This window comes from Lithobates pipiens, unplaced genomic scaffold, assembly GCF_037356315.1.
Source record: "Lithobates pipiens isolate NorthernLeopardFrog02 unplaced genomic scaffold, aLitPip1_a1.2 Scaffold_8, whole genome shotgun sequence".
Lineage (NCBI taxonomy): Eukaryota > Metazoa > Chordata > Amphibia > Anura > Ranidae > Lithobates > Lithobates pipiens.
Genome location: NW_027507903.1, coordinates 286049298 through 286076244, shown reverse-complemented (window position 1 = coordinate 286076244; position 26947 = coordinate 286049298). Strand labels below are relative to the sequence as shown.

The 26947-nt window shown below is 41.7% G+C and overlaps 1 protein-coding gene across 1 annotated transcript in view; it reads right to left on the bottom strand.

Annotated features, from left to right (window-relative positions):
* Positions 1 to 26947, bottom strand: part of DEPDC4 (DEP domain containing 4) — a 31568-nt gene that overhangs the window by 3846 nt on the left and 775 nt on the right. Inside the window, exons 2-7 of the mRNA XM_077472294.1 lie at positions 18434 to 18824; positions 12917 to 13065; positions 9528 to 9708; positions 6141 to 6361; positions 5392 to 5534; positions 2618 to 2743 (exon numbers count right to left, since the gene is read on the bottom strand). Coding sequence (XP_077328420.1) covers positions 2618 to 2743; positions 5392 to 5534; positions 6141 to 6361; positions 9528 to 9708; positions 12917 to 13065; positions 18434 to 18824 — 1211 coding nt within the window. The remainder of the gene's footprint in view (positions 1 to 2617; positions 2744 to 5391; positions 5535 to 6140; positions 6362 to 9527; positions 9709 to 12916; positions 13066 to 18433; positions 18825 to 26947) is intronic.

The window sequence follows — 26947 nt, the reverse complement described above, 5'->3', positions numbered from 1 at the left end:
TCTTTCGTCGACCATAGCGAGGCCTGTTCTGACTGGAACTTGTCCTGTTAAACCACTTTATGGTCTTGGCCACCGTGCTGCAGCTCAGTTTCAGAGTCTTGGCAAACTTCTTATAGCCTAGGCCATCTTTATGTAGAGCAACAATTATTTTTTTCAGATCCAGAGTTCTTTGCCATGGAGGTGCCATGTTGAACTTCCAGTGGCCAGTATGGAGAGAGCAAGAACAAAGAACACCAAATTTAACACACCTGCTCCCCATTCACACCTTAAACCTTGTAACACTAATGAGTCACATCACATCAGGGAGGAAAAATGGCTAATTGTGCCCAATTTGGACCTTTTTCTCTTAGGGGTGTACTCACTTTTTTGCCAGCGGTTTAGACATTAATGGCTGTGTGTTGAGTTATTTTGAGGGGACAGAAAATTTACACTGTTATACAAGCTGTACACTCACTACTTTACATTGTTGCAAAATGTAATTTCTTCAGTGTTGTCACATGAAAAGATCTAATAAAATATTTAGAAAAAATGTGAGGGGTGTTCTCACTTTTGTGAGATACTGTAGTATAGGACGCAAACTTTCCTTTAATCAAGGCCATAGGTTATATGTTGCCACCTTCAGATGACAGCACTGGAAAACTAAGTTGTTAGGACAGCCCATATAATTTGTCCATCTCCCAGTAATCTTCATTTTTTAGCAAATCTTTTACTATACTCTAAGAACTTTACAGACAAGACAAAAATGCTTATTTCTCAAGCATACAGGACACTGACTTCCAATATTCTATACCATGAGATATCCAAGAATTAGAGCTGGAGGATGGACAACACAGCAAACAATGCCAAAAGGCCCAAAGTAAGAGAATAGCAGATCGGGTCGGTTGCAAAGTGCACACGAGAATACAGAATGCGTTTGTACCAAGCTCCCCTGGGCCAGTTTGGTGCCACCAGAATTAACAGATACCCTCCATCTCAAATCTGCAAAACAGCCTAGGAAGAATCCATAGCAGGAGAAAGGCATATTTTAGCCAGGACTGCTCCCACCAGGTCGCCACTGTGAAGGTCCTTTGATACCTGATCCTAGCCAAAAACTGCCCACCTTGCTAAAGCAAGATGCCAACAGACCTGCATCTGGCATTCCCCAATGGTGATAGATGTCTCCCACATTCAGGTGGCAAATAGTCCACCTGCCAATCATTTAGTCTGGGACTATGGACTGCAGACAAGGTTGGAAATGTACCTTTTGGTGCTGCCTTGATCATTTTTTGTAAGGCACAGCTGTGGTGTTGTCTGACTGAATTTTCTTTGATCCTCTCTGAAGCTGCTCAGTCCATCATATCAGATAAAGGCAAACAACCCTTAGCTCGAGAAAGTTGATAAAAGCCTGGACTGCCTCAATGGCTACATCCCTTGGACCATTTCTGTCCCCTAGGACTCCTCCCCAGCTCAAAAGGCTGTCATCCATTGTGAGAACAGTCCAGGTTTAAAGTAAAAAGGGCTTTCCCAATTCTGATCAAAGGGATAGTCAGCCACCAAGTCAGTGATATCCCAATCTTAGTAGAGAGGCGCATGGGCTGACCAATGTACACATTTGCAAGCACGCCATGGATCCTTGAGTAATGTCCAAAAAAACTTTTATTCAAAGAGATCACATTACAGCAGAAAAGTACAACATTTTAAGGCCACACATGACCCCTTTTATCAGGCGTGTTGAGGTGGATGAGCTGGTCCCTTGTAGTCAGCACTTTCACCTGTAGAGGCCTGAAGTGAGGCTGGGACTCAAAAGGAGGCCATCATAAGGCCTAGTACAAAAAAATAAAAATAAATCTAATCTATCTTCGAATGAAGTGTTTTAACATGTGCACCTTGGGACAGGAACAAGAAAGAAAAACACCCTGGTGTGACCCAGACCACATTCAAGACTAGGCCCAGGTATAAGCCACAGTCTTTAAATAACAGAAGCCTGTGTCCTGTACAATTAAGAAAAGTTATTTAGATACTGGATACATGCATATAGTAGTAATTAAAATTGAAGTACCTAATGTGGTTCTAAAGGCTACTTTTTTTACCTTCAGAGCAGCCGCTCAGGAGCAAGCCTGCTTGGGTGTCCACATAGCAAGCTGCTTGCTCTGGGTGCACTCGGAAGGAGGGAGGATCCAGGAGTGCCACCCAGGGACCTGAGAAGAAGAGGAGGATCGGGGCTGCTCTGTGCAAAACCACTGCATAGAGCAGGTAGGTATAACAGGTTTGCTTTTTTTTGTTTGTTTTGTTTTTAAACAAAATCACCTTTAATATTGCTTTAACCACAAGCAAATCATCTTCCATAAATATTGTCACAGTAGAATGTTGTTAAAACAGGTCTCCCATCACAGATTCCAAAAATAAGGGCTTTATTTATAATTTCAAGATACTTGGTAGAGCCATGCAAATTATTCATTTTTTTCCCTTGGGCAAGCTGTGTATCCAGGACTGCTGGTTTAAAAACAGATACACAGTCTATGGCAGAGGTTTTCCTTTTGTCTTTACTACATTTTGTTTTATTCAATGCAAATTTCAGCTGATAAAAATGGTAAAGAATATCATTCAAAAACGCATTCTACAGAACACAGACACTTACCCTAAAGAGTTCGCTGGATTTTTCTATTAAAAACACTGAAAATTCTTCACTTTGTGCTTTTGATACCACAGTGTTCTGTGCAATCACTTTAATAAAGGTTTTCATCACTATAACCTTGTTATCAAACTGAAAAGGGAGAAGACCGTAAGACAATTAATCAAATAGCTTTTTTTTTTTTTTTTTTTTTTTTTTTTTATGGAAAACTGTCGTATGCTCTTTTTAAAAGCTAAAGTTTCTCTTTAATAACTAAAACTCAAATGACTTATACATATAGGGCTGTAAATGTTTTTCCTGATTATGAGCTGCAGCACTACCTGTAATTAATGTTACAAAACTCTTCATAGCAACCGAGAGCTGCTTTATCCAGTCCAAAGAAAGCGGATGGTTTAGATCTGATCAAATTGCATTTTTGTGCATTTTATACAACCCAAAGAAGCAGAATGTGGTTTGTTTCAATTACAAGCCCAAAAGCTTTGTGGAAAACTATTGGTTTCCAAAAGCAAATCTTTAAACAAATTTCCAGTTTTGGGCTCTGTACTCCTTAAAAATCTCTTTAACCACTAGCCAACCAGGCTTTTTCAGGCACTTTTTGTTTACAAGTTTAAATCAGTATTTTTTGCTAGAAATTTACTTAAAACCCCCAAACATACATTTTTTTTTTAAAGCAGAGACCCTAGGCCTAGGGAATAAAATGGCGATTGTTGCAATTTTTTTTATGTCACACAGTAGTTGCGCAGCGGTTTTGCGGACAATTTTTTTTATTTTTTTGCTTAAAACACACTTTAATGATTAAAACAAAAACACAATAGTTACCCCAATTTTTTTGTCTAATATGAAAAATGATGTTACGCCGAGTAAATAGATACCCAATGGGTCACGTTTTTAAATTGCGCACACTCGTGGAATGGCGACAAACTGCAGTACTTAAAAATCTATATAGATGATGGTTCAAACGCCGTTACATATAGTAGGTGAGGTTGAAGACACAAGTCCAACCTATGTGTATGATTACGTGTCAGTATTACATTGTATATCCCTGTATGTTACGGTCATTCAGGTTCTTCTCTACTAGTTTTTGGTTTTTTTAAATTATCGATGCCACTGAGACCACCTGTGGAAGGGAATTCCACATCCTTGTCAGTAAAGGGCCCTCTACGTAGTTTAAAGAGGGCCATTTAAAAAAATTAAATTAAAATTAAAGGTCAGCAGCTGCTGGCTCTCGGCCGCCATTCCTTCTAAGGGAAATAGGCAGTGGAGCCTTATGGCTTCACTGCCCGTTTCCTACTGCACATGCGCAAGTCGCGCAGCGCTTTGTGAATGGGACGCGCTGTGTTCTGGAACACACAGTTCCCAGAACACAACGCGACCCATTACCCAGAAGACAACGCGACGAGGAGAGAAGAACGAACATCTCCGCGGAGGAGGAAGAGGAAGATTAGGATTATGTGCCTAGCAACAGGCATTTCTGGTAAGTAAAAAAAAAATAAAAAAATGTTCATTTTTTTTTTTTTTTTTTTTTTTTTAGATTTTTTTGTAATTAATATTTTTTTTTCAGGGTGGCCCTCCACTTTAAGGTTAAACCTCTTTTCTTCCAATTTTAATGAGTGCTCACGTGTCTTGTTAAAGTGGTTGTAATGTTTGTGGCGATAGCTCACATGTGTAGTTCCAATACCGTTTACATATGCGTGCGCGACTTACGCATGTGTTCCATTCTGTGCGAGAGCACACTGAATTTTTTTTTATCTTAATGCATTAAGAAAAAAAAACCTTCTGACTTTAGAACCACTAACTCTTATCTCCTATGCGAGCAGCCAGCCACACGGATTGTTTCTCGGGTGAACTGGTGGAAGCAGTAAGTCCAAGAAACACCAGCGAGTGGCGGGAGGGGAGAGTTAGATATAGTCAAGCTGGAGTAATCAAAAAGATAAGACTATGTTTGGCTTTAACATCTCTTCAGATCCCCGCTATAGGCGAATGACGGCTACAGCGCACGGACCTACTTTGCCGGGAGGGCATCAATAGATGTCCTCCCGTGTTCGAGTAGCCTGCGCGCCCCCTGCAGGGTGTTCTAAGAGACTCGGCTGATCACAGATCGGATCAGCTGATCATGTGATGTAAACAGAGCCCGTAATCTGCCATTTTTCTCCTCACGCTGATAGTGTGAGGAGAAAAAAAAAAAAAAAAAAAGCCAGTCACCAGTAGCTCTTAGAGGGACATCAGTCTCGATCAAGGAGAGCAGCCCCTGCCTCATCTGTGCCACCAATTAGTGTTGCCCATCAGTGTCACGTACCATTGCCCACCAATGCAGCCTCATCAGCGCATATCAAGGAAGGAGAAAAATTTTTTTTTTTAGAACAAACGACAAAACTTTTTTTTTTTCCGTATTTGTTTGTTAAGCAAAAAAAAAAAAAAATGAAATACCACCAAAAGAAAGCTCTGTTTGTGTGACAAAAAAAAATATATAAAATTTAATTTGGGTACAGCGTAGCACGATGGGTGCAATTGTGATTCAAAGTGTGACAGCGCTGAAAGCTGAAAAATTGGCCTGGGCAGGAGGGGGGGGGGGGGGGTGCCAAGTGAGCAAGTGGTTAAAAATAAGTAGACACTTCAACGTGTTGGCACAGGTGCACTTTAGAAGTAGTGAATGTAAGCTCTCAATAAGTTACATATTTATGAATACAAATGTCCCGATTAGACCAGTAAGCATACTTTCAACAGCAGCCACAATAACCATGAACATCAAGTCATCAGCAACCTACATTTGTTTTACATACCTGCTTCTGCAACCTATAAGCGTCAGATTCAGAGGCAGTTGTCATAAATGTTATTAATCTGCGGAGCTCTTCTCTTGCTTGTGGCATTAGCAGCCTTAGATAAAGTTGGATGGCTTCCAAAGCTTGGTTTCTTTTTCCTTGTTCTAGAAAAAAAAAAAAATATATTGAGTCCTTTTACCTGATCTATTGGTATAGTCGGGTAGGGTACAGCTTAGTCCTGAGAGGGTCTTCAACAAATCTATGTCAATCCTGGGGCTTTTTACTGAAAGATAACTTTCTGTGGGAATCTTTGAAACGGGTACTGTTTAAATAAAATCAAGGCCTTAAGAAGCATCACTTACATACTCCTACCTTCATCCTTCATGCCCTAGTGATTCTATTATACCATAAAAATCCCTGGAAAGCACCTGAAACGTTGCTCTAAAATATTCTCATCCTAGGGTTAATACAATTTATTAATATATATATATATAATTTATACCAAAAATAAGAAATCATACCATCACTTCACATATTCAAATATGTGGGGGGAGCCTCGCATGGCCACACTCAATTGTGGCAGCGAGTACGGAGAGAAGATACCCGTCTCCCTGGCATAAAGGGAGGGGGTCTGATGCTGAACATGTTACAGCCAAAATGTGGGTGTAACCTGTAACATATTCATTAAAGGATAAATTCACCTTTCTGAACATCTACCCAGCTGGAAGGTATTCTTCACTAAAATCAAAGTCTAAGCCAATGGTTCTCACCCAAGAGTTCAACAATTCCAGGCAGAATCATAACCATTTGCCCTTCGATAAACGGGTCTCTCTCTTGTGAGTAATATTTTGCAACAACATCAAACAGCATCTTCTTATAAAGATCCAAATTTTCCTCAGAACCTTGTGGTAGTTGCTGACTTAGCATCACAATTTGCTCATCTGGAAAATACTCCAAGCAGTCCACTGCTGCAGCAAGCCATTTATCCAACCTGAAAAAAAAAAAACACACCAAGTACAATAAACAAAAAGTATGGTTTTAACCTCCGACAGACTAGATGTTGTAGACCAGTGAATAAATCAATGTTAAAGTTCATATTCAATACCGTAAGGCCTGTTTACAAGCTGCAGAGCCGTTCATCAGCAACCTTGCAGTCCATTCAGAACTACAAGCCGTCAGCCACAACTGTTGACAGTAGTTGTAGTTTGTGAATTGACAGGAAAATGAATGAATGGCGTAGTCATTGCTATTATCAAACAGTGACAGCCGGCATGGGGAGAAGATCTTCTGCTCACTGCCATGGAGGGGGTGTGGGAGAGACTGCATCAAGATGTTAACAGTCCACCCTAAATAAGGGTGGAACATGTAACATGTTCCAAAAGGTGAACTTCTTTGAGGTAGGTGCATGCACTGGCCTCCTGTGAAATCCCGGTTCACAAGATCAACTGTAGGTCTGAAGAAATGATATCCCTCATAGGCCAAGCGAATCGGATGATCTTTGGATATGGCCTCAGTGTCCCAGCACCTTAACCAGGGCGTCTTGTTGGACTGATGTCCATACAGATGCACAAGCCATCAAAACTGAAGCATAAAGCCCTTATACTTATTCCACCTACTCTATTGCGAAGGGTCTACACCTGGTAATGGAGAGATGCTTTTAAAAAAGGGATATAACCTATTTTGCCACCGTTCGAGAGATCAAAGTAGTTCCCAACACAAGGCAAAGGACAGAATTATCCAAAGAAAATAGATTTAAGGAAAGATTCCAGCTGCTATCCAGTAGAAGTTAAGCACACCCTCTACTGGTGTAAAGGCTTCCCCGTTAGGCCCCTTTCACACTGAGGCGGTGTGTGCGCCAGTGGTAAAGCGACGATATTTTTTAGCAGCGCTTTACCACCACTTTCGCAACGCTATTAGGCTGCTAGCGGGGCACTTTTGCCCCCAGCTAGCGGCCGAGAAAGGGCTTAAAACCACCGCAAAGCTCTGCTACAGCGCTATGCCGGTGGCATAGCCGCACTGTCCCACTGATTTCTATGGGCAGGAGCGATGTATGCACCGCTCCAAAGATGCAGCCAGCAGGACTTTTTGTAGCGCCTTGCCACGGCACCGCTCAAGTGTGGAAGCCCTCTGGGCTTTCACACTGGAGCTACAGCAGTGGCTCTCTCAGGGCACTTTGCAGGCGCTATTTTTAGTGCTGTAGCGCCTGCAAAGCTCCCAGTGTGAAAGGTGTCTTAAGGTGGGACACTGGCCGATCCACAGCGAGTATAGACTACAGTTGAACAAATTTCCTTTCAAAAATTCCAACATATCCAGTTGGGGCTAAAGAACCTTCAGGGTGTTTAAAGTCCAAACAGGTGTAGAGGAAAGGACTTTGCAGCTGTAGGGGCTCTAAAAAGGGGCCAAGGCTGGAGACAGAAGGCTGATTGAAATGGAAAACGGTGCATACTGTATCTACACAACCACTTGTAATTCTGAAGTGACAGCAGGTACCTCCAATAATGTAAAGAGAAGACTTTGGCGCTTCAGAGTCTGAGATGAAGTCTGCGACTGGTAGCTTGACCTGTTCCAAGGTCTCAGATTAACAAAAAAATTGATCTATGCAGTCATTGACGACAAGAATTGGAAAAGGAAGACATTCAAATGGAACTATACCCAAAAGGGGTTATTCTTGTTTGCATCCCATCATCACATTTGGCACTTTTTTTGTTTTTAGGGGGTGTACCCTCAGATAGCCCAGTTAGATGCGAAGCGGTGTTCTGAGCCGGGAATTCGCCCCCAACCCCTTCCTTTTCCACAGCATTGTAATAAAAGTCAGCAGCTGCAGTATTTGTAGCTTCTCTCATTTTTTTGGGACGGGAGCCTGGAGCTCCTCTTGAAAATAGAATTCCATCTTCACCCTAACTAGCCATCTCTTACCACCTATGCTGATGAACCTGTATTAAAAAAAAAAAAAAGGGGGGGGGGGCACAAAGGAGGGTACACATATACTTACCTATTTTCAGCCCACTTTAGTCTGGTCATGTGATCCAGCTACCGTGTCAGTCAGCCAGCCACGACTACAGGTTAGAGTAGGAAGTGCCAACAAAAGTATGGGCCAAGGGAGCCCATCACTGCTCCAGACGTTTCCAGCCGTTGGTTAAGCATTTTCTGCTCTACAACCAGCACAAGGGATCATGTGACCAGGCTGCAGCAGACTGAAAATAAGTATACAGTATACATCTTTTACACTGATTAGTCAGCACAGGTGTTAGGAAGGGGTAGAGGGAATTGTTTTATATAGTTATAGTTTAGTTTAAGGTATTAAGATTAACTACCACAAATATGCTTTATTTCATACATAAGCAAAGCATGCCGACATGTACTGTATGTTCAACAAGAATACCTAGCAATGCTATGTCAGATATGACAGCTAAAGGGTGTGCACTTCACAGTAATGTTCAGCAATTGACTTCCGGGGGCTGTGTCTGGTTCATTGTCATAAGGATTTCCAGTTTCAGTAAGTTTGCTAAATAATGTAAGCTAGGTGAACTGGCTGGACCTGTTTTCTACAAAGAAAAAAAAAAAAAAAAAAAAAAAAAAAAAAAAAAAGGAACCACGCACCCAAGAAAAAGTTGACTACAGTGCTTTAGGAGCACTTTAGTCACAACTTTATTTACATCTCTAGTCCTCATTTGGGTTGCTCATGTATCTGCTTCACAATAAGAATCATAGCAAAAATAGGCTTAATTAAAATTGATCTCCAGGTTTCATTTAATGTTAAACAGTTTGTTTGGATCAAGTTGGCCTAAAAGAACCATTTTACTTCACTAACAGTTGCAGCAGCTGGGAGTGCTGTCTAAACTGTATCTATAGCCTCAGAGCATTCGGTGCTGTGTTCTGGCAGCAGGACAAGACCTTGCCATAACAGACAGACTCAGCTGGGAAAACACAGTTGAGCTTAGAGCTGTTCAGCCATTTAGAGGACGCTTTGTATTCTAGAATCCTCTGATTGGCTATGGTGGAGTTTGTGACAGCCCACTTCTCCATCTCAACCTATTAGAGAAAGCTTTGTATTCATTCGCAGAAGCAGTGACACTCACCATACAGAGAACACCGGTAAACCACATCACTGACTTCTCTCCAGTTACAAAATGTACAGTATATAAAACAGTACTTACTTTGGAAGTTGTAGTGTCTGCATGATTTCTCGGTCCAAGAAAGTATTTGAAACAATATAATCTGTGAAATGCCTCTTGTAGTCTGCTTTTGCTGGGGAATCTAAAATGTCTTCCAAAATGGGTATGTCTACAAGCTGTAAAAGCCGTACCATAACCTGCTGTTTCCACACATTTTCAGTATCTTGATATAAACACACACAAAAAAAAAAAAAACAAACAAACAGACTGTTAGCAATAAGCAAAAAATAAATAAAAATAAAATGGGAATTAAAAAAAAAAAAAGTTTGCATTTCCTAGTCCCAACCATTAACAGGCCAATGACTTATTTTTTTTTTTTTTTAAATAAAGCCTTTCCATTTGCAAACCTTATTTTAAACTCATCTCCTCACTGGCACTCTGTACCTCTATGCAATCTAGGCAGAGATGGCAGATGAAAAAGGCTGGCACAGGGTGCTGTTCATAGCCTTCTGAAAACATCACAGCACCCTGCCTTAGTACTCCTCTCCATCGCTCTCACCCTGATACAAGCAGTTAGAGGGGTTACGCAATTATGCTTTTATGGGTAAAGTCAGTCTGAGGGAGCAGGCGTTCCTAGGCAGACAGCCCTAGATAATACCCACATGTGTGATGCTAAACTACCATGACTGAAAGAACTATAATCCAATGAATCAAAGAGATGGGCCAGAAATGTTAAAGGGCAAGTTCACCTTTGTACACTTTTTTCCAGATGTTTCCATTAGTAGTTGACCAGCTGACCTCATTAACACCCACCCCGCATCATCCACCCTCCCACTCCCAGCTGCATGTTTTTTAAATGAAATGCCAGCAAACAACCATGCCACATCCAAAGTCACTTAACCACTTCAATACAGGGCACTTTCACCCCCTTCCTTCCCAGCCCAATTTTCAGCTTTCAGCGCTCTAGCGCTCTTTCAGTGACAATTGCGCGGTCATGCTACACTGTACCCAAATGAAATTGTTATTTTGTTCGCAGAAATAGAGCTTTATTTTGGTGTTATTTATTCACGACTCCGTTTTTTTTTTTGCAATATAAGCGCAAAAAAAGCGGAAATTTGGAAAAAAAAAACAATATTTTCTTTTTTCTATTTGAAAAGAAATCCAATAAAATCAAATTTTGTCATAAATTTAAGCCAAAATGTATTCTGCTACATGTTTTTGGTAAAAAAAATTCCGTTAAGTGTATAATAATTGGTTTGTGTGATCACGGACATATGTACGCAAATGATCATGTATAGATGTGTGCAGGTGATCACGTACATATGTGTGCAGATAATCATTGGGACATGTGATTTTAGTGGGACATATGTGGGGGACATGTTTTTATTATTAGGGACATGTGTTTTTATTATTTGGGGACATGTATGTTTTGGGGACATGTGTGTTTTGGGGACATGTGTGTTGACTGTGTTTGTACTGTGTGGTGTGTTGTGTGTTTACACTACACTGATGATCAGTAAGTAAAAAGCTGTAAAAAGCAGCCCATACTCACTGATCATCAGCCGGCTGCAGCGTTCTGCTCTCCTCTCCTCAGCGGTGACTTCCGTGTGAGGAGAGGAGAGCCGATTGCCTAGCAACCGGCTGTTTGTTTACATCACATGACGGCCGTGATTGGACACGGCCGTCATGTGATCAGGAGGGCCAATCACAGAGCCCTCCTGCCGATCTGAGATGTGCCGTGTCCGGGTGACACGAGCACATCGGGATCGCGCCGCTGCGCGGGCGCGCGCGCGCGCGCGATCCCGCTACTCCTGAGGAACGTTCCTGAACGTCCTATCAGGAGTAGACGGCTCCCACCCGGCCGTATATATGCATTGGCCGGGTGGGAAGTTTTTAAATACTTTCTTCCCCATTCTGATGCTCAGTTTGAACTTCAGAAAGTAGTCTTCACCACGTTTAAGTTGCTGCCATATTATTGTTTGGTAACACAAATTGCTAATCAGCCAAACAGATGTAACTAATGGAGTGTGAGTGTATACACATACACAGTATCTCACAAAAGTGAGTACATCCCTCACATGCTTGTAAATATTTTATTATATATTTTTATGTGACAACACTAGAGAAATTACACTTTGCTACAAAGTAAAGTAGTGAGTGTACAGCTTGTACCATCATGCTTGACTGTAGGCAAGACACGCTTGTCTTTATAATCCTCATCTGGTTGATGCCACACATGCTTGATACCATCTGAACCAAATAAGTTTTTTTTTGGTCTCATTAGACCACAGGACATGGTTCCAGTAATCCATGTGCTTAGTCTGCTTGTCTCCAGCAAACTGTTTGCAGGCTTTCTTGTGCGTCATGTTTAGAAGAGGCTATATGCAGTGTGCGGCATATGGTCAGAGCACCAACAGGCTGACCCCCCTTACCCCTTCAACCTCTGCAGCAGACAACCTCTGGATATGACGCCGAGCATGTGCACTCAACTTTTTTGGGTTGACCATGGTGAGGCCTGTTCTGAGTGGAACCTGTCTTGTCTGTATAGTCTTGGCCACCATGCTGCAGCTAAATTTCAGAGTCTTGGCAATCTTCTTAAAGCCTAGGCCATCTTTATGTAGAGCGACAATTCTTTTTTTTTTCAGATCCTCAGAGTTCTGTGCCACGAGGTGCCATGTTGAACTTCAAGTGACCAGTATGAGAAAATGAGAGCGATAACACCATATTTAAACACACCTGTTCCCCATTCACACCTCAGACCTTGTAATACTAATGAGTCACATGACACCAGTGGAGGAAAAATGGCTAATTGGGCCCAATTTGAAAATTTTCACTTAGGGGTGTACTCACATTTGTTGCTAGTGGTTTAGATATTAATAACTGTGTGTTGAGGGGACAGCAAATCTACAGTGTTATACACTCACTACTTTACATAGTAGCAAAGTAATTTCTTCAGTATTGTCACTTGAAAAGAGAGAGATATATATATATATACACACACACACACACACACACATATATACACACACATACACACACTACGTTTTTATTGTTTCTCTAATATAAATTACAAAATATGTAGTCTTCTATGCAGCCAGCAGGTGGAGCTCTAGTCTTAACATGCAAAACATTGCATCACTCAGCTTTCATATCTATACAGACTTAATATAACAGGTTATAACATATTCCCTGTGTGTAATCCAGACATTTTTAACTACAGTAAGATATCTTTTATCCAGCTTCACCGCTTACAGCATACAGATTACCTGTGCACCACATTTCTTCTTATAGTTCCTATGTAAACGATCAGTTGAAGCAGGCTTCCAAAAATACCTCCATTCCTATAGTTTGTGTTAATTGATTAAAAAACTACTGTGGACTTCAGTTTTAGAACACAGTAGCTAAAAAAAAAAATCTGCCAGATGGCTTACCTTTTTGTGAAAGGGCACTGGTTTGTTTACCGAGTTCAGAGGTCATATGTGCATTAGGATGCTCACAAATGCAGTGAAGCAGTATATTTAGCTTCTCATTTGCAGAGTCCAAGGCTGAAGGGTTACATATTGTTACAATCCGCTCAGTCCTAAAAAAAAATAAGAAATAAAAAAAAAAAATAAACACACACCATGTGATATACTGTATATATTTAATGTACTTAATACGTGATGTTACTATAGCCAGGTTCAAGCTATAAGAGTACTTAATAACCTTATAAAAAAGGAAATTCTTACTACTGACTCCCAAATAGTAATATTATAAAAAGGCATGCATAATATAACAAAAGAAATTATCAAAGGGAACAGCAAAAAAGTCTGAAGTCATCATATGCTCTTCATCCAATGTTATTCAGGCCAATTTTAGATGTTATATTTTAGCAGCGACATCTATCCACATATTGATTAACATGAGTACCGGCCAGCAATACCCCTTCTAGAGCTGCACGATTATGGACAAAATGAGAATCGTGATTTTTTTTTATTGCTTAGAATAAAGAGAGATTATTCCCACGAGGTAAAATCTTTCACAATATAAAACAAAAAAAATAAAACTTAAGTAATTTTTTCCCCCCAAAAAAATAATGCATTTGAAAGAGTGCTGCACAAATACAGTGTGACATAAAATATAACCACCATTTTAGTCTCGAGGGTGTCTACAAAAAAAAAAAAAAAAAAAAAAAAAATAATTGATTTTAAATTTGAAACCAACAAATGTCATAAAAAGGTTTAATGTTTAAGTGGTTAAACCTTTTTCACTTAGGGTCCTTTCACACGGGGCGGATCAGTTCTGATCCGCCCCGTGGATATCCGTTTGCTCAGCGGGGATCACTCCGCCGATCCCCGCTGAGCAGGGAGATGACAGCTCCGTCTCTGCACACTCCCCTATGGGAGATCGGATGACGACGGACCGCAGTGCCCGTCGTCACCCGATCCGATCCGCAGACGGATGGAAAAATAGCTTTTTCCTCCGTTACACTTTTTCGGATCGGAGCGGGTCGGATGTCAGCGGACATGTCACCGCTGACATCCGACGCTCCATAGAGCTCTATGGAGCACCCGTTCAGGTCCGCCTGAAAAACTGACAGGCGGGCCTGAACGGGACGTCAGTGTGAAAGAGGCCTAACACACAAAGTCTATCCTATTGACAAATTGTTACAATGTTTATACTTAAGTTCAACTGATAAAGAATGTTTTGATTCTTGGCAGACTGCCCAGTTTTTCTCTTCCTTTCTTTTGATGGCTGTGGCTTCAGAAGAGTAGAGCGAAATCTTTGCATAGAAAGAATTGTGAAACACTTTAGTCAAGATCACGCTCTAACCCCTTCATTACCAGGCCATTATTTTAAGTGCTGTAATATAGTTTCACTGACAATTACTCAGTCACCAAACACTGTATCCAGATTAGTTTTTTTTATTTTTTTATTTCTGAGACCAAGCTTTTTGGTGATGTTTATTAGCCACTTTGTTTTTATAGAGAGAGACAGACGCAGAGGTAAATAAGGTTCAGATATGTAAAAAAACAGGATAACAAGGTACAGAGCTAGAAAAAAGTCCCACTGCTCATAGGCTAGAAGGCATCGGCTGTATTCCTATAGGTAATCTCAGGCACACCCTGCCACTGCAGCAGTCAACATGTAAATAGCAAGTTCTGGATGAGCTGCACTCCCACACATGAAATGCTTTATTAGAAAAAAACAAAAAACACACTATTACAGGATGGGTACAAGCGGGGGGTGAAATTTGAAAGAGGTTGACGCGTTTCACACAATTCACGTGCTGTCAAAAAAACAAAAAAAAAAAAAAACCCAAATCTGCAAGCACAATACAGTCTATTATATAGGGTGGATCACGTGAGAGTCCAGGTCTATCTGATGTAGTGATTGCAAAAATCTTTAAGAAAACTTCTCTCATTAAGGCTTGGTTTCCACTAGTGCAACATGTCATGCGACTTGAAACTGCAAAGTTGCATGACCCCATGATTTCCAATGAGTACCGTTCACACCTGTGCAACTTTAAAAAGCAATCCCTGCACTACTTGGTCCCACTTTGATGCGACTTGAGGTACATAGACCTCAAGAATACACAGGCATTGCTTCGAGGAGCATCAAAATCTTGACTTTCAGGTCACAATATTGGAAGCGTAGCCTTAAAATTAAAACAAAAAATCCAAGTAACAATAAAAATAAGAAAAAATAAATAAAAAGTTCAGCACAAAAATAGCATCTTACACACCATGTATATCAAGTGTGACCACAGATCGGAGAAGGTCCAAGATGAACAAGGACATGCCAATAACTTAATACATCGCCAATCTGCTCATTAAAAAAAGGTTCAAAAACCAAACCCCCCCAAACGGTGGTGACACTTATTCATAAAAATTGGTTAAAGCGGTTCTGCACTCATAATAATACATTTGCCCATTCTGTTGCCTCTAGACCGTACATTTGATAATGCCACATTTTTTTTTTTTTTATTAATCTACCTTTTGTAATTCGTAGTTTTATTTTCCTCCCCTGCGGCGATGGGCGGTCTCTTGCGGGGATCAGTATCATTTCCTGCTGAAGCCCGCACTGTCTCCTGGGATCTCGTCCAAGTAATTCCAGGAGACATTGCGGCTAATGCACCCGAAATCTCGCGAGATTTCGGCTAATGCACCCGAAATCACGTGAGATTTCGGCTAATACACCCGAAATCTCACGTGATTTCGGGTGTATTAGCCGAAATCTCGTGAGATTTCGGGTGCATTAGCCGCAATGTCTCCTGGGATTACTTGGACAAGATCCCAGGAGACAGTGCGGGCTTCAGCAGGAAATGATGCTGATCCCCGCAAGAGACCGCCCATCGCCGCAGGGGAGGAAAATAAAAAAAAACTACAAATTACAAAAGGTAGATTAATAAAAAAAAAATAAAAAAAACAACATGTGGCATTATCAAATGTACGGTCTACAGGCAACAGAATGGGCAAATGTATTATTATGAGCGCAGAACCGCTTTAAGTCCCACAGGTATTCTAGTATTAAGGCAAAATAGCCAAAAAACCTTGTGACTTTTTCTATTCCCTGTATCTGCATGAGAATACTGCCGCCATCATGAAAACTATTAAAATGTCGAGCCACATTAGTACCATGTTCCTTTACTATGTTGTAAATGGAGATCGTTTAAACGATCTCCAAGTCTCCTTGTTGTGTGCCCCATATATTGTATCTGGCATGTGATCAGATAGATCATGGTATTGCAGTTAAAACATTTAAATTTTAAAGCTCCTATTATTAGTGTTATACTGAAACCAATCTCCCTTCAGTATACAGGGACAACATGGACAATCATTGACATCACAACTAAAATAACCCACAAAAAAAAAAAAAAAATCAAGCCAAGTCCTAGATTGAATCTGAAATCACTGGGGGATAAGGAATTACTTAAGGAGCCGGGCAATACGACTTAAAACCCCTAAGCAAGATCTTGGCATATATATCATCCTCAGGAGGATAGATAGTGTGCTAGTATATTTATAATCTTCTGAAATTCAAGACTATACAGGGGTCGAAAAAAAACAGGGTGTTAACAGAATCTCACTTATGCTCTTTATTACATAAAAGTGTATCCCTAGATGTGGTGTAAGCAATGTTAGTGGCTCTATGAAGTGTACCCATATCCTAGCCTCTCCTCAAAAACCGCACTTTTCTTCTTCTGAAAATCATCTTCCTCATTAAACACCCACCGTAATCTCAAAAATTGTCCCATTGGTATACTGCAAGTCACATGATTAGGTTGTCCTGAGTCAGCATGGAGTAAGGCATTACCTGAATTTGGTTTGCTGTATATACTAGATGTAATATGACCATACCACTACTTGAAAGTGTAACATCCAGAAAGGAAATAGATTCATTGTCTATCCATCCAGTAAATCGCAGGTTCAAATCATTATGGATTTAAATATAAAAGAAATTGATCTAACTCGCCCATGGTATCTGAACAGGCGAACAACAAATTGTACCTATGGCAGAATTTAATAACCAAGTGAAAGGGGTTTCCATCTCCAAAGATGCGTCCCCTTTCCCACCAAACCCATGTAGAGTTTGGCGAGGGACAGTGAAAAATCGATCTCCCATGGCTGCTCCGCATCTCTGGAGATAGAGACCCCCATCAAAGAAGAAGAAATTATGGGTGAATAAATACTCAAGACACTCCAGGATGTATTCTTTATGGATGGAGGGAGTATTGACTTTGATGATCCAAAAAGAACACAACTGCTTATAGACCCAGATAAGGTATGGAAGAGTAAAGACTGGAGAAGTCACAAGTAATCCAAGTGTCACCATTCTCCCATGTTAACTTTTCACAACACTAATAACTGTTTGGTGTCCCCTTCAGATAGCCAGGAAGGCCCCTCACAATAGGCTGTAATTGGCAATCCACCCATCATTGAATCATCAAAGTACAGGATGGGTACTAGCGAGGGGGTTGAAGCGTTTCAGATGATTTACATGCTTTGTCAAAACCACAAATCTGCAAGCATAATATGCTCCACTATATAGGGTGGATCACGTGAGTCCAGGTGTACTGTATCCAATGTAGCGATTGCTCCGATTGGCTCAGTACACGTTTTGTGACCCTAGCAGTCTAAAGGCCCATACACACGATCAGACTTTTTGACAACAAACATGCAAATTAGCTGTTTTGGAGCAACATCCGACCGTGTGTACGCTCCATCGGACAAACTTTTTTGGTTTTCATCAGACTTTTGTTGGCTGTGCGAACGGACAAACTTTCTGGCAACAAAAGTCCGATGGAGCAAAGTCTGATCGTGTGTACAGAAAACCATAGGACTTTTGTACAAAGTACAAACAGGCATGCTCAGAACCAATGCAAAAGATCAGACAATACAGAAGTTGACCAAAGGTGGCGGTAAAGAGCAGAAAAACCACATGATTTGGTGAAAGTTAGCTGAAAAAGTCCTGCTGTGTGTATGCAATACAAGTTCTCGGCCGATGCCCTTTGTACAAAAATCCAAGGGAAAGTTTGTACAAAGTCCTATCGTGTGTATGAGGCTTTATGATCACTTGGTTCACAGCCATTAACAGGCACAGTAGCTGTCCAACAATTTCTTCAATGTTGTTTACTAACAGCCCAGCACGCTGCCATTTATAATTTTACATCAGTAGAGAAGTGGTTTGACTGCCCATTACTGTGACAGGTTCACTTTACATGAATGCAAGTCAAAGCCATGTCTGGCCTAACAGGAGATACTCCTCACAGGGGTCTTCAACTTTTACAACTGGTTGGAAAATAAAACCAGACTGAATCTAAAATATATATATATATAATTTTTATTTTTTTTCTTCATTTTTAGGTATTTAGCAGTCTTTAGCAGCAAGAACACTGCTAAAGACACTACTCTAATAGTAGTGCTATTTTGTCAGATAGAACACATTATAGTCTATTATTGCCTCACCTGGACTGTCTCCTCTCCTTTTCAAAGCTTTTGTCTTCTGCTGAGTAGACTGTACTTCCTCTGGACTCCACAAATCGATATAAATAACTATTGCTGTCCTCAAACACAAGTTCAGCTTCAGCCTTAAAAAGCTTTGAACCGACTGGCTCAAATATTTTGTGATCCATGAGTGCTTGGCACAGCTGTACGCCTTTAGTCCGAGATATATCATAGCTGCTTAAATACATATTCTGCATAAGATGACACAGAACAACATCTACAGCATCAGAGCCAAGAAAACAGTTTGGGTATGTTCGGAGATGCTGACGTCGGCTCTTTACTTCCACCCGAGTTTTCAGGGCATAGATGATACTGTTCCACAAATGGGTTGCCTGGAAGGGTCCTTTGTAGCCTGCACAGACAACAGTGTCAAATATTAACTTAAAGCTCAACTCCAGACAAACACAGTGAATGAATTAAAATGAAAAAAATAAATAAAAAAGGATTCAAAAGATACAAATTGATAGGTAAAATCAAAACACATAGGACAGAGGTAGTTTAAGCATAAAAATAAAACTATCACTAACACTACAGAGGAACATGCAGCCGAGTCTAGGAATAAAATAGACATTGCTGGTGCAAGGAGACAAGACAGTGGTGTCTGGTTCCTTTACTAATGCATGCTGTGGTACGTCTCCTACCCTAGATAGTTGGATAGTTTGGGCATCTTTTCATGCCCAACAGCTAGAAAATCACGATGTCCAAATTTACTAAACCCAGACATAACAGGGTTGTAGTCCCACCAAGACCACCCCTCTAACGTTTCATCCCATACAGTCTTGATGATCCCTGATCAAGCTGATGAAAATGATAGAGAGTGGTCCTTGTGTTGGCTGCAGCTCCTAGGTTTAACAAAGTTGGATGTCAGCTGTCACCACTGTGTGACTTTCTGCTTTCCAATTGAGTTCATAGAATGTGACTGGGGATTTTTGATTGGTGTCCCAATCCCAACAGTGAAAACAATTGTGCAAGCGTTACAGTGATGTTTTTCACAACTCAGCAACAAAGCAGGACATGGGCACTGCTAACTGGGAGTTCTTTGGCCAGGCTCCTGGGGGGCCTAAATGGCTTACATTTGTGATAAAAAAATTAAAAAAAAACCCCTGTGCAGATTTGTACTACCAACTGGGGCCCCCAGACTGCATACACCAATTTCTTCGCCTTTAAAATCCTTTTTTTTCCCCTGCTAATTTTTTTTTGTATGTGTAGGAATGTGCTACTCAAAAGCCTTTAAAGTGGAAGTAAACCCATCAATTTAAACAGTTAAAAAAATAAAAATTAAAAAAAGGCATTCCAGGAATGCTAACTGCACATTGGCTGTGCTCTCAGCCAATCTATCAAACCATCTAATGGCTGGTGTCATAACAAATCACATGTGCAGCACCATAGCAGTTGAAGATTAAACAGAGGCAAAGATGACAGCTTCCTTGGCTGAAAACGATAGGGGAAGTTTACTTCCACTTTAAATTCCTTTTTTTCCCTAATTTGCGTGTCCCCAATATCATTCCTGCTGGTATCTGCATTGGCTTGTACCACTGCAGACCGTATTGGGGGCATGAGAAGCAGAGTGGCTACATTCCAACATACAGTGGAACCATGCAGAGCAAACCCACTCTCCTATAGGAAATTGGTGAGGGAAAAATGGGCACTTATACCAGGCAAAGTCAGGTCAGTAAACTTATTTACTCTATATGGTCACCAACCTACCACTGGTCAATAAAGCAGCAACACAACACAGATGCGGTAATCTCTCTAGTCTACAAGAAGCAGGTTCAAAATTTAACCCAGCAGCCCTATGTAAAGAAATAGATTGGATGAGAGCGCTGCCTCTCCCCTCTGCCAGTGGATGGCTGCAGAGATATCAAGGCAGATTCTGTTTAGCCAATTCTATGTAAACAAATCTATTATTTAATACAGAACAGGATGAAATTGTGATTTTATTAAAACCAAAATAATATATACATAATAACACACAGTATCTCACAAAAGTACACCCCTCACATTTTTGTAAATATTTTATTATAATCTTTCATGTGACGACACTGAAGAAATTACACTTTGCAGCTATTGCTGTCCCCTCAAAATAACTCAAACACACAGCCATGAATGTCTAAACTGCTGGCAACAAAAGTGAGTACACCCCTAAGTAAAAATGTGCAAATTGGGCCCAATTAGCCATGCTCCCTCCCCAGTGTCATATGAATCGTTAGGGTTACAAGGTCTCCGGTGTGAATGGGGAGCAGGTGTGTTAAATTTGGGGTTATCGCTCTCACACTGGTCACTGGAAGTTCAACATGACACCTCATGGAAAAGAACTATATGAGGATCTGAGAAAAAAAAAAAAAAAAAAAAAAAGGATTGTTGCTCTACATAAAGATGACCTAGGTCAGTGATGGCGAACCCTGGCACCCCAGATGTTTTGGAACTACATTTCCCATGATGCTCATGCATGCTGCAGTGTGGTTGAGCATCATGGGTAATGTAGTACCAAAACATCTGGGGTGCCAGGGTTCGCCATCACTGACCTAGGCTATAAGAAGATTGCCAAGACCCTGAAACTGAGCTACAGCACGGTGACCAAGACAAGTTCCACTCAGAACAGGCCTTGCCATGGTCAACCAAAGAAGTTAAGTGCACGTGTTGACCGGCATATCCAGAGGTTGTTTTTGGGAAATAGATGTACGAGTGCTGCCAGCGTTGCTGCAGAGGTTGAAGTGGGGGGGTCAGCCTTTCAGTGCTCAGACCATACGCCGCACACTATATCAAATTGGTCTGCATGGCTGTCATCCCAGTAGGAAGCCTCTTCTAAAGAGGATGCACAAGAAAGCCTGTAAACAGTTTGCAGAAGACAAGCAGACTAAGGACATGGATTACTGAAACCATGTCCTGTGGTCTGATGAGAGCAAGAGAAACTTATTTGGTCCATATGGTGTCAAGCATGTGTGGCAGCAACCAGGTGAGGAGTACAAAGACAAGTGTGTTTTGCCTACAGTCAAGCATGGTGGTGGGAGTGTCATGGTCTGGGGCTGCATGAGTGCCGTTGGTACTGGGGAGCTACAGTTCATTGTGGGAACCATGAATGCCATGTATTTTGCCATACTGAAGCAGAGCATGATCCCCTCCCATCGGAGACTGGGCCACAAGGCAGTATTCCAACATAACCCCAAACACACCTCCAAGATGACCACTGCCTTGCTAAGAAGCTGAGGGTAAAGGTGATGGACTGGCCAAGCATGTCTCCAGACCCTATTGAGCATTCATGGGGCAGCCTCAAATGGAAGGTGGAGGAGTGCAAGGTCTCTAACATCCTCCAGCTCCGTGATGTCATCATGGAGGAGTGGAAGAGGACTCCAGTGGCAACCTGTGAAGCTCTGGTTTACTCCATGCCCAAGAGGGTAAGGCTAAGCATACTGCAGCGACACCTGCTGCATCGCATTTTTTTTCTTAGCAGCACTATTCATTTGAATGGGTCTCCTTCCGCTCCAAAGTAGATATTTACCAGCACACCAAGGATCGGCACAAAGTGTCGTCCAAACGGATAGTTTATTGCATGATCACAAACACAAGAAAGTGGCAATGTTTCGGAGTCACGCAGGACCCCTTTGTCAGGCATGTGATCATCACATATCTACGTTTGTGACTTGAACCAGTATTCAGCTGGCTGTTGCTGCAGCACCCAAATCTTGAGAGCTTGTCCAGGAATGTGTGCAATGGGAATATGAAGTATTCCTTCCACTCAAAGTGCATCAAAGAACCTCATATACAAAATTTTGGCACAGAGCCAGGTGTCTTTTGCATTGCGGTTATTACCGCGATGTGTCACTTGACAGTCACCGGGGGGGGGATAAATAAAAACACAAACACTGTGTTTGGGGTTCCATTAAGAAATAATGACACCGCAAACACATCCCTTCTTTTGCCCAGGATTCCAGTATGCCCAGGTGTGAATGGAGCCTAAAGGTGGCTCAGACTTAGGCTTCATGCGCACTGGCCATTTGCCCACCTCTGCTGAGTGCCCTTTTCCCTGCAAAATAAAATCACCTTAAAAAAAAAAAAAAAAAAAAAATGCGTCTAATGCCGCAGTTTGCAGACACATCAGGTGGGTACTTATTTCATTGGGCAATTATTTTGCCCATTGAAATGAATGAACATTTAGGAGTGTCAGATTTTTTTTTTTCTTGAGATTAAAATATATACTGAAGGAGCTGCTGGTTTTATTTGGGCTTACCATTACCTCACCTGCTCGCTTCTCCGTCACAGGGGACCCGTTGGAAAGTAGCCCAAATGATATTGAATCAAACACTTAATTCTTTAACATTTATTCAGGATAAGAACAAAAGTCCGTCAATAGAGGGTCAAAAGATAAAGGGGGAGTTCAGGCACCTGGTAATTGCGGGTTAGAGGTATTGGTCAGATCCAGAGGACAAACAGCTCCACAGACTGGATCCAGCAAGCATCAGATAGGCCCCTCTCACTTGACGTAGCAGCTGATAAGATGCTCAAGAAAATCTCTGCCACAGACTTGTCAATTTAACTTAGAAATCTTGAGAGTTTTGAAGAACTACCATACAGTACCAGTTTTCTTTCAGCCGAACCGGCGATACTGGATGGGTGTTGATCCAGGTTGCGTCCTCCAACTGAGTTTTCAGGCTCCTCCAGAGACACCAGCCTTGCACTCGGTCCTCTATCAGAAAAGTCCACCCCTGGATCCTCCAGTTTTCTTGGCCTCTCCCCGCAGGCGAGACAGCACAGGACCACCCCTGGATCAGTAGGCCTCAAGGCTTTTCTGAGCCTACCCTCTCAGTTGCAAAGCCTTGGGCCAGCCGGCCCCGAGGCACAAGACCATGTGACACCGACCCCAGGCCAGGAGGGCCATGAGATCGGGATAGCGGACTCCGGAAAACAAACCACCAAAAATGGTGTCGGTACCTTAAATACCCTCTCCCAGAATGGACAGCAGAGAAGCCACTCCCACTGAGCTATTTCCAAGCAAGAGGTGGTATTCAATACATCCAGCCTGCTTCATTTCCACACTTGCCGACGGTGACAGCGACACCTACAGTCAAGTGGGAACCAGTGCAACCCAGCTGGACTGGTACAGAAACCAGAACCTTTAAGAAAAAAAAAAATTAGCCTGAGCCCAACAGCAGCTTCACACAACTAAATTTGAAAAATAATCGGGTTTGCTCAGATCAAAATATATATATATATATCACACACACACACACACACACACACACACACACACACACACACACACACACACTGCAACTAACGATTATTTTCATAATCGATTAATAACATTTAAAAAAAAAAAAAAAAAAAAAAAAAAAGTGGGTCAAATTGATGTTCATTTTCAACCACAATGACTGGAAAATTTGGAAATAGAAAACTTCTTAGTCAAAGGAATTTTCAGACAGTGTATGTGGTTTTCGTTCGGAAATTACATTCATTTTAAAAACAAGTGAAAATGTCAAACAAAATTATTTTATTCAACGAATGTACAAAGATTTTTCGTCTGAATATTCTCATCTGAAAATTGATCTGTGTGGCCAGCATAAGGCTCGGTACACACCTATGCAGTTTGCTTTTGATCTGTTTCTGCAGTGCTTTTTGCTGTACGTTTTGATTTTTGTGCAAGTGATTTTACTGCAATTTGCATTTTTTTGGGGCAGATTAAAAAGCACAAATTGCTGCAAAAATGCATTACATGCTTTTCTGCAGCTTCTCCATTGAAGAATATTGAACCAATAAAGCACCATTTTGCATTAAAAGTCCCTGACCCTTTCAGATGTGAACGTGTCCCATAGGAAACCATGTAAATGAACTGTAGTGTATTTCTGCAAAAAGCACCAACACATAGATGTGAACCAGGTCTAAGACATTTAGTAACATAATGGGGTTAAAAAACCTAAAATGAGGCCTTTAGGCTGGGTTCACACTGCTGCGGGGGGAGATCCGGATGTGATTCGCACCGCAAATCACATCCGATCTCCGTAGCGATGCGAGTACAGCCATACAGATAGTATGGCTGAATTTGCTTCGCTCCCGCAGCAAACTCGCACGGGACCCTTTTTTTGGTCCGCAACAGAATTGGATCGCATGGGGGTTCACACCATGCGATCCGATTCCTGTGCGAGTCGGCAGATCGCACTGCGATATGCGGACGGATCTGGGGGTGTCATTAACATATCATTGACACTCCCAGCCATCCGCATAGGGCAGTGTGAACTGCCGGCGGGAGTAATGCGATGCGGGAAAACGCCGCGGATTCGCGGCGTTCCCGCATCGCAGCGGTGTGAACCCGGCCTTATAGTAGGAAAAAAAAAAAGCAGATAATCACTACTGTAAGGGGTTCATTTTTTTACTGTAGAACAGTGAAAGTAATATTTACAGTAGCAATCATTTGCTCTTTTTGTACTATAAAGCGCTCATTTTAGTTTGTTAACCCCAATATGTTACTGGCGATTAATCGATGAAAATAGCAATCGATTAATTTCATTATCGATTAATGGTTTCAGCCCTAATATAAATTATATATATATATATATATATATATATATATATATATATATATATATATATATACATACATACATACACAGGGGCGGACTGACCATTCGGTCACGGACCGAGGGCCCGGCCACTAGGGGGCCCCATCAGGGTTGTCAGCCATAATAAAAACCAGGGACAGTATGTAAAAAATCTATGTTTTTTTTTACTTCTGTCCCTGAAATGTCCCTTACCGACATACTTTTAATGTAAAAATCCCGAGATTGTAGTTGCCCCGCCTCTCCACTGCCTCCTCAGCCAATGGGAAAACAGTGTACCCGCCCCCTTCTTCAGTGCGGCTTATTCGAGATTTGAGCAGGAGATGCCGACAGCTGGAGGAGAGAAGAAGAAGAAGGAGGGGGAGGGGGAGGGCACAGCCTGCAGCCTGATAGAAGGTAAGCAACTGAGCTGAATGTATTATTATGAGTGGTTTACCCTCGTCAGCAGGGGGGAGGCTGTGTTTGCTCAAGCAGAGCTCTTCCTGTCTCTGAAGCAGTTAGATCGTTTGTCTGAGAAGTGAACTGCTTCTGGAGGATGTGCTGAATGTCTCCCCCCCCCCCCCCCCCCCATCTGTGCTACACCTCCCTACTCATTACCTGCTTACCAGTACACAGGCACAGTCCCCTCACATGCATTCCTGTGTCTGTGAGCTGCTGGGGTACTACAAGTCCCAGCATGCCAGGAAATGGAGGCAGCAGTGTGTTCCATCAGACTTTTTATAGTGTGTGTATATACTGTGTGTATATATACTGTGCAGGCATGTGTCTGTGTCTATACTGTGTGCGTGTGTGTGTGTATACTGTGCACTAGTGTGTGTGTGTGTGTGTGTGTGTGTGTGTGTGTGTGTGTCTGTAAGTATACTGTGTCTGTGTGTTACTGTGCATGCGTGTAGGTATACTGTGCATGCATGTGTTTGTGTATATACTGTGCATCTGTGTGTATACTGTATGATCCATGTGTGCTCACTGCCGCTCAACAGAATTTGATCCAACAATCCTGTGCCCGTGAAAAATGCCCTTGTTGCCATTCGGAGCCATCTGATTGGTGCACTGCTGAGCTCAACCTCGGATCAGGCAGCAAGGCAGGTCTGGGTGCACACCTGTGCAGTGATAACATGGTGCACAGCTTTTATTCATATGCCCCACTGCCCGATCTGAGGCCAACCACTGCAGTTCACTATTCCGCTGACTCTACGACAGCACATGTGCAGTTCAGAGCCTGCAACATGTGGCTTTATTTTTTTTTTAAAGGCCTTGCCCACCAGCTGCCTACCTCACCAAGCACCAAGGTGCAAAGGTGTATGTGTGTATATTCATGGAAGGTGGCAATCTGGGGGCTCTGCCGTAGGGCATGTCAAAAGTGTCCAATCTGTCTGCCATAATGTCGCAGTCCCGCCGCCATTACTAGTAAAAGAAAAAAAATGATAATAAAAATAACATAAATCTATCCCCTATTTTGTAGACGCTATAACTTTTGCGCAAACCAATCAATATACGTTTATCGTGATTTTTATTTTTTAACAAAAATATGTAGAAGAATACATATTGGCCTAAACTCTGGAAAAAAATGTGTTTATATCTATCCATCTCTCTATCTATCTTACTTTTTTTTTATAGTATAAAGTAAAAAATATTGCGTTTTAAAAAAAAGTGTCTGCCTTTTTTCGTTTATAGCGCAAAAACTAAAAATCCCACAAAAGAAAGCTCTATTTGTGGGAACTAAAGGACATCACTTTTGTTAGGGGAAATACCTCGCACGACTGCGCAATTGTCAGCTAAAGCGACACAGTGCCGAATCGCAAAAAGTGCTCTGGTCAGGGAGGGGGTAAATACTTCCGGGGCTGAAGTGGTTAAGACTCTCCCATTGACCATGCCCATTGTTCGCCATGGTTCACTATGCATGCCACAGATCATCATCTCCTTG